The sequence below is a fragment of the Anneissia japonica genome, unplaced genomic scaffold (genome assembly GCF_011630105.1).
Source record: "Anneissia japonica isolate Jap-2015-1 unplaced genomic scaffold, ASM1163010v1 scaffold7370_len818893_cov191, whole genome shotgun sequence".
NCBI lineage: Eukaryota > Metazoa > Echinodermata > Crinoidea > Comatulida > Comatulidae > Anneissia > Anneissia japonica.
This window is the reverse complement of record NW_022687459.1, coordinates 45,342-61,565: the sequence shown is the minus strand read 5'-3', so window position 1 is coordinate 61,565 and position 16,224 is coordinate 45,342. Positions and strand designations below refer to the sequence as shown.

The 16,224-nt window shown below is 35.8% G+C and overlaps 1 protein-coding gene across 1 annotated transcript in view; it reads right to left on the bottom strand.

Moving 5' to 3' along the window:
- The window catches only part of LOC117119093, a 20,627-nt gene continuing 4,403 nt past the window's right edge, over positions 1 to 16,224 (bottom strand). Inside the window, exons 3-5 of the mRNA XM_033263907.1 lie at positions 14,450 to 14,560; positions 856 to 1,189; positions 1 to 68 (exon numbers count right to left, since the gene is read on the bottom strand). Of these exons, the coding sequence (XP_033119798.1) occupies positions 1 to 68; positions 856 to 1,189; positions 14,450 to 14,560 (513 nt within the window). The remainder of the gene's footprint in view (positions 69 to 855; positions 1,190 to 14,449; positions 14,561 to 16,224) is intronic.

Here is a 16,224-nt window from a genome sequence, read left to right as displayed (position 1 = left end):
TTATCCAAAGTTATTCATTAACGGTTTTTTCTCATGAGAAAATATATATGCTTGTAATAAATTGTCCGCTTAAAGAGAGAAATATCAAATACATTCCATAAAGTTAATTATACACACATAATACAGGCTTGTGGTTATACTATATAAATAACAATTATCATAAATATTTTGATTTGTAATTGTAAAAGCACAAGCTATTTCTTTCTATTTTAGAATAAGAATGTACTTAAAAATAAAATATAAAAATAAACTAGACACATGCAGTATTTCTCTCTTCCTTCGTTTTGCCGGGTAAAATCAATTGCTTTAGGCGACGTTTGTAGACTATCCTACACGTACAAACGTCCGCATGTCGCGACGCTCGAGTATTACTCTACAGCGTTTTTACTATATTTCTAGGTTTCCTATTTCTACGTTTTATCGGCCCATGTCTCAGCCAGAATATTTTTAGGCCAATGGTATTTACGAACCCAGTTAAACTTATTTACTAGCCTATTTCAGCGTCCTAATTATTACATTTAGGCGACGATTGTTGTAGACTGGCATACACGGTACCAACGCTCGTTTTTACTATGTTTCTACGTCAGCTCGTCGTGTTCTAATATAGACAATGGGTCATGTCTTCTATTATTTGTTATATTTTTATTATTCTTTATTTTCACTTGACTCGCATAAATAATTTTGTTCGAAGAACATTTATATGCAGTTGTACTTCGCAGCACTTCACTTGCAATTTGCAATTTCTAGTAATATTAATACTTATCCTGAGCTATCCAGTTGACATGGGATACACAGAATATCCGTACAGAAACAAACAAGAGTAATTAAAAGATATAAAAAAACTGTTATACTTACTAAGACATGGTTCATAAAGTGAATCAAGTAAACTATTTATGGAGGTAACCCCACATTTGAGATTTCTTTTCTGGTTGCTGTTTTGTTTCCAGTAGGCGTACTTCTCAACGCAATTAATTCGGAGGTTACAATCATAGTAAAAAACTCTGTTTAAAGTATTAAGGCAAGTTACTCTATTATTTTTACCGCATGGGACACTTGGAAGTTGTATATGATCTGTAGAATTATCAGGAAGAAACGAAATTGAAACCAAAAAACATTTATCATTAAAAATGTGAATATCAGTTAAGTTCTTCTCGAAATTCGTTTGTCCGTTGCCATTTTGGTATGATATCTGCAAAAAAAAAAAAAAAAAAAAAAAAAAAAAAGATTTATGTAAGGGCAGAAGCATATCAAGCTTATTATCCATATTAGGAAAAGCATGTTTGATTATCAAAAATAAAAATCAAGAATTCTTTATTGTCAATGATCAAACAATTAAAAAAAGAAATTTGTTTCCAGTTGCTAAAAATAAAAAAATGTCATTATTAAATTATGGCTAAATACAAAATATCAAATATTAAAACTATTATACTGCATGAGTTGAGTAATTGCATTGAGAACGTATTTCATGTATTTTTGTACAGCAGAAGTTAATAAATAAATTTGACCTAAAAAAAAATCAAACTTCCTATGAACATCCTCAATCTGCTCTAAACAACTAGTAATATTATCTCTCATACTCTAAACTTCAGATATATCATCATCCTTGCTTCTAATGTGGAAACAATGACTGTGACATCACATATTTCCATAATGATTTGGACATGTCTTTTATTTCCACAGCGATCATTATCCCACATCTATTTCTAATTAGTTGTTTTTCAGAACAAACAACTAACAACGTCGCACAGTGGGCCAGAATTGTTTCAAAGTGTGCCAAAAGTCAATACTCATAAGAAAATACTGATTATGTTCATTTTAAGACTGTTTAAGGGGTTTCAAACCTGCTGAATTCAATTAAACTATTTTTAAAATATGTATGACGTCATCAAATTACTGTTTTTTGATTGGATGAGTAAAATATTCATTGTAATACCTAGGCAGATTCATATTACCTTGGTTATTAGAACATATAAGGAGTTTTCTAACCTGTAGATTTCAACGCAAGCATATTTAAATATGTATGACGTCATTAAAGTATTTTTTTTATTGGACGACGTAAAATTTAAGATCTAGACAGAATAACTTGCCAGAGCTCAGTATGACACGAATGAGGGTTTCTAGACCGGCAAATTCAAATTAGAACATTTTACACTTTATGTGACATTATTAAAATACATTTCTTCAAAGAAAAGGGTGGAAGGTGGAATGTTAAGAAGACATCTGCAGTACCCCCTTAGTCCGCGTCCACCCCTCACCAGTGAAAATAAGCACAAAAGATCACGGTCAAACAGAGTGAATTTACATAATATCGCTATAATTTGAGTGAGCAATAATTGTTGTATTTGAATGGATGCTAAATAAATAAATGAAAAAAGAAATTAAATGAGCAGTCCCACTTCATCGGGCATTTGGCAATTTGGCTTCAGATTTAGGATGGAGTCAAAATGTTTAAAAAAAAAAAAATAAATAAGAACAAAAGAGAAAGTGTCGGAAAAAATGATTCCTAAAATAATTGACCTCAAAATGAAAGGGGGTCGAGGTCCTCCCCGGAAAAATGTTGTTTCCTAAATTCCCGACTTTTGAGGTGTTTTTTAAGTTTTTTAAAGTTCAAGATTTTCCCTCCCTTGAAAACAGTCATGTCAACTTTGTCATTCTTATTACAGTAAACAGGCCTATGTGTGTATAAAAAAAAATGAGTAGTTGCATACGTAGGCCTATTTTGTTTTCCATGAACCGATGAACCCCAAATAGGACGGTGGTGGGAAAATGTTGATTCCTATATTTCGGGAAACGGGTTTTCTAAACTTCTGAAATTTTGGTTTCCCTCTCTTGACGTTTTTTTAATGAATCCCTGAACAATAAAGAGGAACCGGGGGAGAGGCGAAATCATGTTAGCCCCTGAAAAATTTTGATTTCTATAATTGCGGGAAGTGAGCTTTTCAGACTTAATGACCTTCAATAAAAACAAAATCAATGTTTACCCTATTGAAAATTGAAAACGGTCAGGTAATTTTTCTGATTCTTAATACAGTAAAGAGGCCTATTGTGTGTGTAGAGGTATAAATATGATTAATTGCTTACGCATTTTTTTTTTTTTTTTTTTTTTTTTTTTTTTTTTTTTAAACGGGGTCCTTCCCCATCAAAATTTTGATTGAACATTTCCGACATTTAATTGTCCAATTGTAACACAAAATTCAATAATCAGTTTACGGGTCCTGGAAAAGTAAATCTGGAATTATTTTTTAAATATTTATTTATTTAATGTTTTTGTCCAAGGGGGTGTGTTCAGGACCTTGACCCCTCCAGATCCACCAATGATTTCCCTCCCCAATTTACTCCTAGATATGACACTGGAAATCGAGTGTACTTGTTTTTACATTTGGCACTCAATGGCTGCAGGAATGATTTTATCGTATACCTTAATTAAAAAACGGCGCTTTTGTAGGGGGGTGGGGGAGTATTAAATCGCTTGCTAAATGCAGGGTGGCAGATATTGGCAGCTAAACTTGGCATTAACGTAAAGCTTAGGCTCTGCCAGAAATGTTGATGTCAAAAGCATGACGAAAATCGCCGGCAATTCTAACTTTTAAGTTGGTTTTATGAAAAAAAATGTTTTTAAGCGTTTTTGGCTCATATTTAGTGTCCTTTATTCTAAAAAATATACCAATAATGTCATTATTTATTTTACTATCTAATTTAGTTAACAATAGGTAAATACTGCAAGAAGTATCAAGTTGAATGCTTTCATCTAAGTAAAGTCATAGGGAGTTTTTCAAAACTGTCAATTTTATAATTTTACGAGTAAAATACAACTTTTTCATGTTTACATGGTTAAATCACATTATGAAAATTCACTAAATATGAAATTATTGGTGGATTAATATAATTTAGGATGTTCTCGACCTCAAACAACCTTTAAAAGTTGAAGTTGTCACATTACCTATTTTCGACTTTTGGCACACTTTGAATTGATTCTGGCCCACTGTGCGTCGGTACTTGATCCATGCCGTACGCTTTGCAGCTATTAATGTTTCATGTTTTTGTTTGTATGGTAGGGTTAACATTATCGGTTTATCGAATTAATCCGGATGTCCATAGATACACATGGAATGGAGATAACACAACACAAATAAAACAAGCTCGTAACATTGCAATTAGACTTATAAAATATGGAAAAGAATCAAGGCTAGGATACTGGAAATTTAATAACACCATCCATCGTGATGTCATATTGTTGATCTCTGAAGTCTGTCTAAAGGCATATTTCCTGACAGCTTTTAGCTTGCAAAAGTAACCCCAATCTTTAAATCTAGTGATAAACACGACCCAGTAAATTACTGCCCCAATAACCACGCTGTTTAAGTGTACGTAGGGTATAGAGCCTGTAGTTACCTCCCTTAACCATATAGTGGCAAATTTGTCCCATTTAAAGTTAGATTGTATAAACAATCCAAGCAAATTTAACATAATCACATGTGGCAATAGCCTAATCATTAAGCGTAATACAAAGGGAAATGGGCGGATTTTTTAGAAAAACAAACGTCTATAATAAAACATTTCAAAGGATTAAGTCTCATGTTACTTTGTTCAGACCATGAAAGAAGACTTGCTGCACAGTTAGGAAGGCCAGAATTTTTGTGAATCATCAACATATTTACAATGATAAATGGATTCGTTATTAGAAGCCTCATTTATCATTGCCAACAAGAAAATGGGCCCTAGTTTAGCGCCCTGAGGCACACTAGCCGTGATAACTGCTTGGTTAGATAACACTCCTTGGTATTTAACTTGAAGAACGCGACCACATAACTCAGCAATCCAAGAAACATAAGCTGAAGGAACAGACTTTTTCAAAACTCGAAGTATTGCAATCGAGTGATCAACGAGAATAGATGAAACTACATGAGGTGTTTCCGCGTGGCAATGAAGTTTTTTTAAAATATTAATAAGGCAATGATTGGTTGAAATTACTTTAAGGTTTCCAAACTGCATCTTGTCAAGTTTAACTTTCAATGGTGTCAACAACGAAAAAAATGTTCCGCAATCTTAGCGAAATGATCTGTAATAGCAATAGGTCTCATATTGCTCAATGTAAAGGGAACACTAATCGCTTTCAGAATTGGAACCACATGAGCACGCTTCCACTAGTGCGGGACAATAGATTCTTGATATATGTAATTAAAATCATGACAAAGTGGTCTTGAAAGTCAGTACGAGAATAATTTGATAAATCTAGTAGAAATCTGATCAGGTCCATACGAAGTGCGTAGTTTTACCTTATTAATTTGCGTAAGGACCACTCATGGCTCAATTGAACGATGAGGGGTACACGGGAGAAAATCAGGCAACACAGTTCTGTCCATTGCCTTAAGTGATGCACTAACCTTGGTAAAGTAAAAAGGAACACAATTAGCAATAGCTACGATTTCAGTGTCTTTTTGATTGAGTTGTCCTGAAAGATTACGAATGTGTTTATGCCATTCAGCTGTCGATAACTTTTCAAGGTGCACACATTTTTGGTATAATAGTCCTTTCTATCAGCCCGTAAAAAACATTTATTTTATTACGAAAATATCTCAACAAATTTGCTTATTTTCTGCAAACGCCTGTTGCCTCTTTTTAATTAGCAATATTGCATGGGAGGAGACACACGGTTTATCTATGGGATGCCGTTTTTCAACACGTCTAGGAAAATAAGTTCAATAGAATCATAAAGTGTCTTATAGAATATTGCACATTTTTTCCTTGAGTACCAGAAGCAATATAAACATCACTCCAGTTGTGGTCAATATTCCACTGGCCATATTTACGTATTTTGCTATCAGGCATCGGACGAATACAAATTTATACAGATTGTTACAAGCGTGAACATTACCATTCGGCTGAAGAGAGACGCAAATTATGGTCACTTAGACCTATTGGCGTTAAAATCTGCGGCTCTTTAAAGTACGCACTTACATTCGTGATGATGTTATCCAATTTAACGCCATTCCTAGTGGGTTTATCCACAATTTGAGTAAATGAATTTGATAGGATGCAGTTCAAATCTAGACGAATCATGTCACCCAAGATGACAAAAACCTGTCAACAACTGACGGCAGTTGTGGAATGAAGAGGAGTAAGGCAGAAGCATTTGGACACGTTTGGTTTATATTTAAATTATTTAATGTTTGTTGTTTTGACACTTAATTGGATTCGACAGTTGCTTTATACATGTTGGATGACCGTGAGAGATATGCTTAATCGTTTTGATTACTAACTTCGGTTGTTCATTATTACAATTACAAAGGTTTTGAGCCTAGGCCTAACAGTCACTGATGAATCGCCTCATCTTAATACAGTACATGATCGTTGCCAATGGCAACATTGGCATTCTGGAGTGTGTCTCCTGATGAGTAGTTAGTGTTACCCTACGGCTGCAGAATGTAGAGCAATACCTTTTATAAAGATGTTTATACTAAAATACATATATCAGGAGATTCCGGAAAGTATTAGATGTGTATAAGAGACAGCAATCAATATGAGGTGACTTACTTGCATTTAATACTGCATAGTTTGTTATTGTTACACAGTATTTAGATGTGTTGTAGGTTTTACCGATAGAATAAAGAGGTGAAAACACTAAGTCCAAACAGATCCTGTATCAATTTGTTTAATCCAAATTAGTAAAACACGTACCAACAACCACAATGACGGAATTAAACAACCTCTGTTCAGATGAACTGACTGCGAAGTATAGAGCTTTGAAAGGCCATTAAACCCGAGCTATTGACCGATTTAAAAGAGCGATGGGAAGAAGTGACTACAGCGTAATTAAAGATGCTTTTAAAAATATTCAAATGAATACCAAGATGATGTCTATGGTATTAGATGCTATGACAGTAGTAGATCCAAGTAAAGAGGATACAGTTGCACAGTTCCACGAAACGCTGATGGATACAATTCATGATGTAGAAACAATGTACCAAGACAAAATTCAACAGCATAATTCACAGGCGGAGGAGAATCATTCATCACATGATAGTGAATTGGCAAAACTGATATAGAAACCCTAACAGAGAAGCTAAATACAGGCTCAAGACACCCCATAAAATTACCAGAATTACCACCACCCAAATGGGATAGCACACACAGAAACTTCTGCTCGTGGAAGATTCAAATGGAAAAATATTTTGAATCTTGTCAGATTAAAAAAAATAAGGAGAAACTAATGATTTTACTGAATGGAGACCCACTCTCAGTGAAGTTACGATATCAGATATCGGACTGCCTTACGTGCAATGGAGAGAATGGTGCATGTAATCGCTTAAAATAGAAGGTACCGGACTCAGCTGTCATAAGGGATGTGCTTTTAGCACTCCAAGCTATTCAAACAATGAAATCCACAACTGCGGTTAAAATGAGAACTGTGCTTGACGGAGTTACAGAATTTTGTAGAAGGATGAAAGCATTGGGGAAAGAAGGAGGTTTAAATACTTCTATGGTGTTTGAGATTGTAAGTTCAAAAATCGAATCTAACCTCTTCGTTGAGTTCATGCGTCAACGGTGTGATGATGAAGAAAAGACAGTACCAATACTAGTAAATTTTCTCCTCCAGGAAACCGAAGCCAGAGAATTGCGTGAACAACCTCACACCTTCATGAAAACCAAGTCCTGTCATTTACTAGAACAGTCTAATGGAAGCTCGTTCCAGATAGCTACAACATTCTCACATCCTCCAAGTTCATCATACAGACAATTGAACAAAGACCCTTGTCCATTGTGTTCTAACACAGAATCTCATCTTATTATAAGATGCCCAGTATTTACAAGCAACTCACCAGAGAAAATGAGGAGGATGATTAAAGAATCTTGAAGATGCTTCCTTTGTTTCAAGCCTGGTAATGTTGCAGCTAGATGCCGGAGACCAGATCGTAGAAGATGCCAAATATGCAGATTATACCATCATCGGTTAATAGCCTGCCCCCAGATGTTGGTATGGAAAAAAAACCCAATAGTATCAAAGAGGAAAAAGAACAGGCAGGAGCAAGTAGCTCAACAGGTACACTCGACTCAATGTCCACAACTAAAAGTCGGTTTTCAAAGATAAATACGGGAACTGGCAGCGCGTGGTCGAATTTTTCGATAGTGGGACAGACACTACACTAATACGATCAACTACCACTGATCGACTTGGCTTGTCAGAAGATCCATTTGTCTTTACTTTTGGAGTTGCTGGTGGAGGCACAGTCAAAGAACAGAGTTCGAGATAAACATTGATGTTATATCCCATGGAGGATCTCAGATTTATCAGCTAACTGCATCAAGTGTTCAGAAACCAGCGCATGAAAGCCCAAGAATAGATGGTGATGTTTTCATTAAATACCCTCACCTGGCTATTGCACAACACTTCACACCATATGAAGGGGCCGAGGTAGATTTATTAATCGGATTTTATGATTACCACTGGTTGACAATGCCACTGCAGATAATATACTTAACAACTGATCCAACGAATCATCCTGCAACTGCTAGAAACTTTTTGGGATGAACTATGTTTGGAACATCACTCCCCAAACCAATACCAGACTTGACATCAAGGGGTACCTTCCTTCGACATACGGACGACATGCAACTGCTGTTTACCTCTGATGTTGTTGGGGTCAAACTAACTACTCTGTGTACCTGCACGGACAAAGAAGTTGCAGAAGCTCAATTTATTAAACATTGCAGGAAGAAATTGCAGTTTAATAATGCCGGTAGAATGGTCATTGAGATGCCATGGAAGGAAGGATTCCCAGGACTCCTAAACTGTAATCGAGCACAGGCTGAGGCTTGCATGATACGTCAGGAAGCTATATTAGCTAAAAGGGGAAAATTGGCAGAGTATGATAATGAAATCCAGAAACTCCTTGATAATGGATTTGTAAGAAAGCTATCACCAGAGGAAGATAAAGATGATGGATGGTATCTGCCACACCATGCAGTGTACCAGGCGCACAAATCAACAAAGGTGCGCATAGTTTGGAACTCTGCAGTACAAAGGTCTATGCCTAAATGACGGATTTCTGAAAGGACCAGACTTACTCAATTCTTTGGTGAAATGCTTCTTGCATTTCAGAAAGGAAAATGTAGCTGTTGTGGGAGATGTGAAGAAGATGTTTAATCAGATAGCCCTAGCTCCCCGTGACCAGATGTTTCATAGATTTGTTTGGCGCTAATCACTTCCAATGGTTACGACTGCCTTTTGGTGACAAACCAGCACCTGATATATCTATGATGGCCGTCAGATTGCTAGCTGAAGCATCAAAACAGTCTGAACCCGAGGGATACATTCGAGTAACTGACAGGATGTATATGGACGATATTACTGACTCTTTTACAGGTCCAATGTCCGCATCTAGGGCAATCAACCAGGTAGACCAGATTCTTACAAAGGGATCGTTCACAATCAAAGAGTGGCACTCAAATCACCATAGAGTTGACCAGTGCCCAGAGGAACAAACGACGAGAGTATTAGGGCATCTGTGGGATATGTCAAGAGATACGATAACCATCCAACAGGACCAAATATGTACAAATATCATTACACTCACAAAGAGGAAGGCTGCAAGTTTAGTTGCCAAGCTGTGTGATACATTAGGGTTTCTGTCGCCTGTTAGCATACGCTATAAAATCGGGCTTCAAGAAATGTGGGCATCTGGTCTTGGATGGGATGACATTCTTGATGAAGGACAGACTGAAAAATGGAAAGGATACATACAGGAAATGAACCGACTCATTGCCTTTGAAGTTCCAGGTAAGGTGAGGCCTCACAATTCCATAGGTAAACCCCAACTACATGAATTCAGCGATGCCAGCGAAATGGCAGTAGGTGCAGTAATATGGCTTAGATGGAAAACAACTGATGGCATACATCTGTCATTCATAATAGCCAAAGAACTAGTTGCTCCATTAAAAAAACGGTCGATACCGAGACTAGAGTTGACGGCGGTTGTCATCCTTTTCCGACTGGCTCTGATTGTTTCTGACACCATAGGTGATTTAGAATCGATGCGATTCTAGACAGATTCTGAAGTTGTGCTCTCATGGGTAAAGTCGCCTGCGAGAACTTTTAAACCATTTGTGTCGGTCCGTATACAGGAGATTCCGGAAAGTATTCCTATGTACAGGGAGGATTTTTGCTATATACCCTCAAATCTTAATCCAACTGATGCCTTGACAAAACCCATCCATCCTGATGAGCTTTGTAAATGGAATCAAGGACCTGCGTTTCTCCTTAAAGAAAAGGATCAATGGCCAAGTCAGGAACCCGTCTATGATACCACTCACAACCGTGTAATAGAGAAGGAGTACACTCAAGATGCCCTTCGTAGAGTTAATCAATTCTGCAACCGAGTAGAACAACACTCTTTCGAAAACCATCTTTTAGAAAAGACCACTGATTGGCTTCAGCTGAGATCCCTTGTGGCAAGAATTCGCCATGCCTTTCCACAAAACAGAAAGAAAATAAGTTTGTTTTCATTTACTGTAAAAGAATTAAAAGAAGCAGAATTATCTCGCTTTATCGTAAGCCAGATGGTGTGGACAGATGAAGAATTGAATAGTTAGGACATCGGAAAATTAAATCCTAAGCTTGATGGAAGAGGCCTATTAAGAGTTTAAGGGAGACTACGCAAATCGAATCTTCCAGATCATCAGAAACAACCTGTGCTTCTGTTCAGAAGATCACTTGTAGTCGAAGTATTATGATATGTATTAAGTATGCAAGATATGTACATTACGCCATTAACCACCAAGGTTATAGGGTGGCAATCGCTTTTGCTTTCAACCAGGGAGTTTTTATTGTGGGAGGATTGCGGATTTTTAAAGAGATTTCAGCAAAATGTCTATTTTGCCGTATCAGACGGCGAGCTCTTTTGACTCAACAGATGGGAGAACTCCCAAGCTTTCGAGGTAGTCCTCATGTTCTCCCTTTCCAGAATGTGGCTATGGATTTCTTTGGACCAGTTACCATTAAACTTACACGCAATACTAACGTTGATGGCTGTATCCTGATTTCCACATGCACAACTACACGAGCCTTCTCTTTCGAACTTGTCGAGTCCTTATCAACTGATTCATTCCTCTGTGCATTTAGAAGATTCTCTTGCAAAAGGGGATTCAACCGCAATGTGTATTTAGCGACCAGGGTCGCAATTTCATAGGAGCACAGAGCAAACTTAAAAGGTGGATTCAATCATGAAATATCAAAAGAATTGAATCTGAGTTTTTGAAGACAAACACACAGCTTGATTGGAAATTGAACGTTCCATTGGCGTCGCATATGAATGGTGTAGTAGAATCTCTTATTAGGAGCTGCCAAAAGGGACTTGATGCTTTAGTAAATTACCATCACCGAACATTTAAGGCTCTGGAATGGCAGATAGTTTTGGAGGAGATTACGTACCTGATAAATTCTAGACCTTTGTTCCCATAAGGCCCCGATCCTCTTGACTCGCCTCCAATTACTGCAAATGATATTCTTCATCCTCATGGCCAGCCAGTTGTTATGCAACCAGAGAGCGACGGCGTGATTGACGCTAGAAGTCTAGTTGACGTAGCCCATCGCCGTGTTCAAGCGTTCTGGGAAGCATGGATTCGGTATATGCCACCACAGTTGGTTCAGAAATCTAAATGGTTTCATCCCAGATCAAATCTAAGAGTTGGAGATTTAGTACTGCTCCTGGAACCTGGCTTGAAGGGAGGCGTCGCTCCTAGAGGATTGTGGAAACGTGGGCTTGTAGATAAAGTAAAACCAGGAGAGGATGACCTAGTACGGAAAGTAACTGTAAAGACAGTTTCTTCTGACGGATCTACTGTTACACTGAAAGATAGACCAATACATAAATGTGTCTGATTGTCACTGCTGACGAATTAAAGTATGGTTTACATACCACGGCTCAGAAAGAGCCTCTAGGCAGGAGTGAATTGGAAAAGGACTAGATTGACCAGTTGAATTCGCTCTGTATTGCACAACTTGCGTCCCATACAATTGGAACTGACGGCTGTTGTTAAATGGAGAGAAGTAAAGTCAGAAGCAAGAAAGGAAACATTTGACCACGTTTGGTTTAAATTTAATTAATTTAATGTTTGTTGTTTTGATACTTAATTGGATTGGACAGTCGCTTTATGCATGTTGGATGACCGTGTGAGTTATACATAATTGTTTTGATTACTTACTTCAGTTGTTCATTATTACAACTACAAAGGTGTTGGGCCTAGGCCTAACAGTCAATGATGAATCGCCTCATCTTACATACAGTACATGATCGTTGCCAATGGCAACATTGGCATTCAGGAGTGTGTCTCCTGATGAGTAGTTAGTCGTAGCCTAAACCTATGGCTGCAGAATGCAGAGCAATACCTTTTATAAAGTTAATACTGTAATAATATATAAAATAGTTTAAATCAGTATGAGGTGACTTAGTTGAATTTAGTACTGCATAGTTTGTTATTGTTACATAGTATTTTGATGTGTTGCAGGTTTTACCGATAGAATAAAGAGGTGAAAGCACTAAGTCCAAACAGATCATGTATCAATTTGTCTAATTCGATTTAACTATATACAATACATTACACTGATACAGAATGTAAAAATGCCCTAGATTAGATGTTATATAGTAAGAGCTTATCGACCAAAATTTTACAAGTCCTTCTGGTCGATAATTAAAACACTTGTTGTCGATAGCCTCAATGAGGCAACAAAAGGGGGAATGTCTCCTACTCAAAAAAAAGTGGAAAAGTAACATTACAATATAAAGAAAATGAAATCCAAAGTTATTAGATAATTGAAAATATTTATCCATATTAAACACGGATTATAAAAAAGCCGCAAAAACACTTTCTTTAAGAAATCAAAAAGTAATTAAAACAATATTATACACCCTGACCATAGGGGTTTGTAAAAGGCAGGTATATTAAGAGAATATTAAATGAATTGAGAATATATTTATTATGACAAATGAAAACAAGGTGCAACTATATTTATTAACTACTGTGAATCATTTGACAGTATTAATAGAGATTTAATTTTGAACACTCTAAATGTTTTTAACGTTGGTTCTTCTTTTATAAACTTGGTTAAAACTGTATTAACCATAACGGACTGTTGTCAGAATTTGTTGTCATGAATCGTGGTGTACGCCAAAGTTGTCCACTATGCCCTCTCCTTTTTTATTACCAGAGTAGAAATTCTAGCGACAGTTTAAAATATTGAAAAGGAATACAACTCCCAATGTTAGGTTACCCAATTAAAGAAACAAGTATATCACGCGGAAAATAATCAATCGATTGCAAAAATATTAGAAACTATACAGGAGTTTGTGTTTTCAGGTTTTAATCTCAATAAAAGCAAAACAGAGGGCCTTTGGATAGGGAGAAACAAACAGAAAAGAGATGCAATTGGTGAAATAAATTGAAAAAAGCGTGGGGATGCCATTAAATATTTAGGTATTTCTTTTTTACAAACTCGAAATCCGTGCGTGGTATTGAGTAAATTCGAATAAAAGAATTCATAAACTAAAAAAACTATAAAATCGTGGATAACGAGGGACTTATCCCATCAGGGTAAAAATTTAAAAATCTCTCCTGTACTTACAAACGTTGTACCCATTAATGCTTATAAAGACCCCAAATGCTGTAATTAAAGAAATTGAAACACTCATTTTTTTATTTTTTATAGGGAAATAAACACACACAGTTGACAACCTCAAAATTAAAGGTTGTGCTTTTAGTGAAAATGGTAACGAATTATTAGACGTAAAAGTCTTGGGTATTCAAACTGTTTATTGAAATTGTTTTGTAACTTCCAGTTTTAAATCCACAATCTTAATCGCTTCGGAATGTTAATTTTGGCAGCGGCAGTTTGGCGCAGCGGTTGAGGTTTGGGCTTTCAATCGCAAGGTTGGGGTTTCGACCTTGCTTTTCGCTTTTGTCCTTGGGCAAGGCACTTTAGCTACATTGCTTCAGTCTACCCAGCTGTATCATTGGGTACCAGCAAACTGCTGGGGACTAACCTGCGACGGACTAGTGTCCCGTCCAGGGGGAACACAACTCTCATCCGCTTCACACTACAGAAACTGGGGATAAGTTCCAGCCCTATGGGCCTCTGTGGCTCGGAAAGGATTTAGTAGTTATTGCTAAACTTCTTAGATTATTAAAATACAAGCAAAATATGTTGGCATATATTTCTCTTATACTCCTTATCTTTCCTTTCCACCAAAAAATTCAAAAAAGCTGCTTCTCTCTTGCTTTTAAAATGTTCAACATTTGTTTTAAAATATCAATTTTATCCACCAACAGCTGAAACATATTGAATAATTATTTTTTGTCATAGGGTAACCAATGGATTTTAGATTGGGAACATCTACACATACATGAGAACTTGAAACATTCGAATGTTTCATTGAATGAATTATTATAATCTTACCTTAATGTAATAAACTGGTATTTCAACCGTACTTTCAGAAACAAATGCTATAAAAAGAGTTCCATCTGTTAAAATGTAAGTTCCCAAATATGGTTCGACGTCAATCATAATCTGTACAAATCAAAACAAAAACATATTCGGAATTAATATGAAATACATAACACATAATATATTTCTGTGTGATAGAGTGCACTATATTTATCGAATTTTGCATCGATAAGCATATGTTGAAAATGTGGACGTAAACATTATAATTGTTCTAATTCCGAACGTCCAATGCATTAGTTCACACTTAAAGAATTACTACCTTTGTTCAATATTTACAAAAACATATGTTTTACCCAGTGCGGACCGTAAAGGCCAGCAATGTGTGCAGCTCATACCCTATCTAAAACCCAACAAAATATTGTACATTTTTTACAGTTTTATTTAGCATATCTTAGGTCTTCTATATTATTTGATTTGTGCAGTTCATTGGAATAGCTAAGTTAGTTTTATTAGTTTTTCATTTAGTATCTAGGAAAAAAACCTAGCCTAAATTTCTCGAGCCAAACGCATCGTACTCTCAGCTGTTTGACTCTTTTTGCATGGCTGGTTTTAAATATCAGCCAATCGCGTAATCAGTAAAAGTGGGAGAATTATCATATAATGGTAAAATTTGCCATTTCGTCAACCGCGCGGTAGCGTTAAAATAATAAAGTTAACATTGAAATGGAAGCGCTGCTTCCAAGAGTATCTCCACATGCGCCTCTTCTCACTTTCTCTCTCTACGGTAGCCTAATCGGGACCGCCACTGTCTATCGGATAATTTGTATTGCCAGACATTCTATAATCTTCAATGAATAGAATTTGCATACATATGACCTGTAAATTGTAATTTGTTAAACGCACAGGAATAGTAAATCTTTTGAAGATAAGAAACTCATGCCGGTCTAAAAAAGAACAAAAAAAATGTGTATTTTGACACGCAGACTAACAAAGTTTTCCCACTAGCAGGCGAAAGCATATCCTGCATTTACTTTAAGGTCCACCACTGGTTCTACCACGTTTTAAATAGAACAGAATAACGTAGAAAAATTTCGACGTTTCTCAATTCATCTTCAGGAGAATGTAAAAATAGAGTCATCGCATGATTTTCTATAGCAGCTCAAAACACTTTTTTTTATAATTTATTCGTATTCCTTGATTTAAATGTCTTTAAAATGCTTTAAGTATGAACTTTTATACTTTTGTTATATAATTAAAATTAACAATAGGTTTCATTTTATCAGTAAACAGGCTTTTTTTTCCTTTAAGTATAAATTTGAAACTAAAATTTTAATTTGATTATAATTTGTCGTTTTATGAATTTAAATGTTAACAATAAGCTTAAACTAATTGTAATTTTAATTAATTCAATTCAAATTCCAATTTCAGGAAAAATATAACAAAAACATGATGCTGCCTCCCAAGGATTGCCAAAAAAGTTTAAAAACTATCAAGTGGCTCTCCTAACAGCGTCATTAAAAATTAAATAGCATGCAATAATTTATATAACATTTTTAAATAAAAATATAATAATAATAAGTATATATAAATAAAAATTAATAAATAAATAAAAGTAAATAAAAATAAATAATATAAAAGAATATGTATACATACACATGTATATACATGCATACACACAAACACACATATACATACATACATATACATATACGCGTACACCCATACATACACACACACACCTACATATACACACATACATACATATATACACATACACATATATATAT